The sequence below is a fragment of the Sinocyclocheilus anshuiensis genome, unplaced genomic scaffold (genome assembly GCF_001515605.1).
Source record: "Sinocyclocheilus anshuiensis isolate Anshui unplaced genomic scaffold, SAMN03320099.WGS_v1.1 scaffold860, whole genome shotgun sequence".
In the NCBI taxonomy this organism is placed as follows: domain Eukaryota; kingdom Metazoa; phylum Chordata; class Actinopteri; order Cypriniformes; family Cyprinidae; genus Sinocyclocheilus; species Sinocyclocheilus anshuiensis.
Window position 1 is genome coordinate 65,062 of NW_015548288.1, and position 5,019 is coordinate 70,080.

Below are 5,019 nucleotides of genomic sequence, written 5' to 3' on the forward strand. Positions count from 1 at the left end.
CATACAAAATGTGCAGGGCTGGGGGTACTCCAGGACAGGTTTGAGAACCACTGGCCAGACATCACATATGATACAAAACAATAAACTTTTTAATTATTGTTATTTTTTATTATTATTAATTTTTATTAACGAAGCTTATGAAGATTATGGTAAGGGAAGTTACATTTCCGAGCGTGCTTGTGGTGTTCGGCCAATCACAATGCACTGGGTCAGCTGACCAATCAGAGCAGACTGCGCTTGTCAAAGGAGGGGGCTTTGTTGAAAACGACGTGTTTGAGAGAGGCGGGGCATAGGGGACCTACAATAATGTACAGTATTTGAAAAATAATGTGTTTTTTGAACATTAAAGCATGTCAACATATTCTGTTACACCAAATACACAAAATAATGATCTTTAAAATAGCATCATATGAACCCTTTAAACTTTTTTATTGTTATTACTGAAGTGAAAGTTCAATAATAAAGTTCCACTGGAAAAATAAAAAATCTGACAATTATTTTATGTCAGGCTTTACTTGGTTAACTGAGTATTTGCATTGATTTATTTCTTATGTCAAATATAGCCTGTTACTGACCCCAGTTCTGTAGCCTCCTCCCTGACAATTGTGTCCACTTGGGCTTGGGAGCTCTGCATACCTTACAAAAGAGACACAGGGCAGTGTGTATAAAGCACTGCTGACACGTTATCTAGGTACATAGTAGCATTACAAGCAATCCGGGCCAGATAAAAGTCCTACCTGCTGCAACAAATACTCCTCCTCGGCCTCCGTTATAAAATTTGGAACATAATAAATAGTTGGAGGAGCCTAAGTACAAAACATTCCATTAAAACAATAACATGCGTTCATTCAAAAATACAAATGACAAATCTCAACGCTTACCTCCTTCACAATGTACTTATTCAGGTCAGCAGCAATGTTACATGGATTTGCCATCGTTGTCATGTACATAATAACCATCACAGATTAATTGACTATTAAAGAAACTGACTGTCATGACACCCACGAGTATCTAAGGAAGTATTCTACGTCTAAAACTTAATATGACAACCATAAAAAAAAGTCCTTCATTAATGTTTACAGTCGCATCGAAGTTTTAAATCACTGAACTGTTGCTGAACGAGCAGGATTGCTCGTTGATACGTTTGTTATCATGAAGTGGTTTCCTCGTGCACCCTGGTGAAACGTATGATTCAACGTCGCCGTCTACAGGTTTGGAGCGGTAGTGCACATTTACAGAGGGCGCTGTGACCATTGTAATGAATCGTCAGGAATGTACGCATATAGCATAATTTGTAACAACAGCAGACCATGATGTGCTAAAGTGATGTGCTTAAAGTGATAACAGGATCATAAAACACCTGCGTTAATGGTTATATAGGGACTACCTTTCTCCCCCATTCCAGCTGAAATACCCCCTCCTTCTTTATCTCTTTTTTCTCTTTCCTGTCTTTTTCTTCCAACTCCCAATTTGAGCCTGCAGCGCTGCAGCTCTGGTTTCCATGGTAACGCAGAGCAAGAGCCACATCTTGAATCAGCCATGGTTTCCTTCATTAATAGTTATTGATCAAGTGTGATAATGCTAACAACATCAACTCAGGAGCACAGTGTGGGACTGCATATGCCTTCATCGCTCTTGACCACTGGAAGCAGAGAAAGAAACAGACCAGTAAATGTTGACACTGGCCACTGCAGTGTGTGTTGCATAAACTGAGCGAGACCAACAACTGTGAAACACATCATAAAAATGTGGAGCATAATAAACAACATGTACTTTTTAATGTATATTTAATGTATAACCCTGCAAAAAAAAACACAGTGATTTGATGTTTCAACTGCTTGTGTTGCCAGATATGTTGCTCAGTGCTTCATGCATCATTAGAAATGCTTACAGTGTACGACTCGTCTGATACTATGAATCATTCTGACAAAGCAGCATGAGTGAGTGCTGTAATATGTATTTACCTGGTTGTAGTGTTGCGGTTTTTGGGTTGCCAAGAAATAGTGATGAAATCGTGACAGGAATACGCCTGTGTTCTGACACACTCTGCTCAAAGCCATGCTCCACACAAACTTGTCGCCTTGACAACATGATTTAATGATGAGATCCTCCCCTACAACTATCTTTGAAAAACAGACACCGCTACAGGAGAAAGCAGCAAACAGTAATCTCACAGATTACTTCAGTACATGCTTCTCCTATGATTAGACGAGACACTATTCTGCCATTTCAAAAGGGGAAGGCTGGATTGAATTGCGCACAAAAGGGCAGACTCAGTTTTCATGCAATTCTGACGACCTCGAATGTCAACGAAGGTGACATATAGCCAGGGCTGTACGTTAACTTTTTTTTTCACATAGCACTGGTGCTACAGAGGTTGAAAGTTTTGTAGCACAGGCCAAAAAGTTGTAGCACACGTATAAAACGTCTGTTATCATGTCTGAAAACAAACACAAGTAATGGAGTTCATCACTTAAACAGGCACTAATGTTCCATACAGAGCACAAAAAATACAAACCATCACAAAAATTGTTTTTGACAAAGTTTTCTTAATTTGCTAAAAATGGAAGAGTGCAGAAACATAACACCTCTTACACCTTAACAAAATATAAAATAAAAAACAATGGCAGACATTTAGGCAAAGTTAGCAAAGATAAAAATCTGTGTCATTATTTTATCTTTGTTATTAGAAAATAAGATCATTTTTCAGTATTTACAACATTTTATTTTTCAGGTACAGTATTTATCAGTAGCATTCAAGAAATTGAATGAACAAATATTAAAATAAAACACTATATACATCAATTATACTTTTTTTAAAGTTTTTTTTTAAAGCAACTGACTGATGACAAGTTCATCAGTCAAGAGCAGTGAGGGATTTTTTTTCTGTGTTTTGTTGTTTTACTAACAAAAGATCATCTGTCTTTCAATAGCGTTTCATTTTTATACCATAATTTACTCAAGTTGTTTTAAACCTGAATTAATTTATTTCGTCTGTTGAACATAAAAGTTTTTAGACATAACCAACTGTGTTTATATGTAAACCTTGTGTGTTTTTGACAGTATTAGACGCGAAATCAATCAGACGCGAAAGACAACTTAGTGCAATAATCAGGCGCTTTTTGACAGGCTCTCTGTGTGAGCGCGCTTCTTGAGTATGCGCTCAGAAAAAAGCGCATGCAGAACAGCACGTGAATTAAACGTTTAACCGGTATTGCTTTAAAGCAGATGGAAATAATGTAGTTTTGTGATTGCGCATAAGTGCAGTGTCCCGTGAGAGTAACTCTACCGCTGAGCTAACACTGATGTGAATGCATGTGGCTTTGTACATTATATTGAGACGGAGGGAGGCGCCAGAACTGCAGCTGATAGAATGTGCGCTGTAGCAGATACAACGATATTTCTTCAAAAGCAGATCGTGGAGACATTCAAAAATCGTCATATCGCACACCCCTAACTACCAAGTATAATCAATCTCACACACACAAACAAGCACAACGAAATCACTTCACACTATTAAGCGGCTGTGTTATGAACATGAAAAATTGTATCTCACCCGTGCTACAGTGGTAAATTTATTCATCGCACAGACCAGTTTTTTTTGCAGCACGTGCGACATATATGTCGCACTGTACAGCCCTGCATATAGCATCACATTTGTAACCAAAAATCACCAAAAAAAAAAGATGAAACTAAAGCTGCAAATTAGTGTAATGTTTTAATTATTAATTAGCCTATCTGTTATTATTGTGGTCTTATGAACTGTGCTTTACATGTTTAACTGATGCTGCATAAATAATATATGATTCACAAAATCTAGTGCTAAAAAGGAGATTTGAAGATGCTGTAATGCTGCACTGAGGTTGCTGCTACCACGTAGTCACTTGATATCCTAGTGTGTCTAATGAAGTAGTGTGTTGTGAAATAGTGTGACATGTTCAGTATTGCCTGAGAAATTATTTATTAATGTTTTCTACTGCTAATAATCATGTCTTATCTATATGCAGTGCTGCCAATACTGGACCATCTTGTGTCTGTGCAAGCATATAAAATGTAGGACAGTAGTGCATTTAAAAGCTTCTACAAAGCATACAGCACAGTGAATGAAGAAAAGAACACGAGGGCGTGGAAAAGTGATCATCCCTATGCCATATTCCCTTCAAAGGCGTCACCCTTCAGAGCTTTGGGGTTGAACATACATTTTAAAATCATCTTGTTTTGATGTGTGCACTGCGAGATTGATAAAGAGAGACAGAAAAAGACTGGATAAGAAATGGATTTGGAATCAACATATATAATGATTATTTGCTGCTGATTCCAGTTTCCAAATAATCTTCACAAAAAAAGGTTTTACAAAGGAGGGAAAAAACAGTATCTTAAAAACACAGATATGCAGAATAAAAAAAACGAACATGCAGAATGAAACTAATTTTTCTCTTAAACTCACACACACACACACACACACACACACACACACAAGCATCTTGACACATAACCAATTAACCGTGTTCCAATACAACAGGTGTTGAAATATAAACAAGTTTAAAAATTAATGTCTGTGAAACATTATACTCTCTAGTAGGCCCTTTTTCTGTCACAGATAGCAGATGCCTGATTTATCGGTTGAGTAAGACATGCTTTTAATGAGGTGCTATGTGCAGAGAAAAGATGTACTTGTCTCCTGTGGGACCTGTGAAGTCATTGTGACCTGTACTAAACAAGACATGGTAAAATAACACATTGGCATATGTGAGTTTGAGCCCTCACACTCTGGCATTAGACAACCAACCCGTTATGTTCATTTTGTCTGCATTGTGGACATTTCTGTGTCAAGAAAAGGCTTGAGTTAACAGTGCATTTCAGTGCATCACAAAACACATGCTGCTGTAAGACCGAATGAATCCAAATGCAAAAGTATTAATGAAAGAAGTCTGGATTCCTGAAGTTCTAAAGGACTGGAATCACTGGGATCCTTAACTAGATATCTTCATGATAAAAGAACCTACCCCGCCACCCAGC

At 37.6% G+C, this 5,019-nt stretch overlaps 1 protein-coding gene across 2 annotated transcripts in view; it reads right to left on the reverse strand.

Annotated features, from left to right (window-relative positions):
• Positions 1–1,231, reverse strand: part of LOC107655907 (alpha-ketoglutarate-dependent dioxygenase alkB homolog 6-like) — an 8,927-nt gene extending 7,696 nt beyond the window's left edge. Inside the window, exons 1-3 of one of the 2 annotated variants that reach the window (XM_016443521.1) lie at positions 882–1,231; positions 738–806; positions 576–636 (exon numbers count right to left, since the gene is read on the reverse strand). In XM_016443521.1, coding sequence (XP_016299007.1) covers positions 576–636; positions 738–806; positions 882–959 — 208 coding nt within the window. In that variant the 5' untranslated portion in view covers positions 960–1,231. The remainder of the gene's footprint in view (positions 1–575; positions 637–737; positions 807–881) is intronic. The other variant, XM_016443522.1, reaches the window with a different exon arrangement.
• Between the last annotated feature and the right edge of the window lie 3,788 nt (positions 1,232–5,019).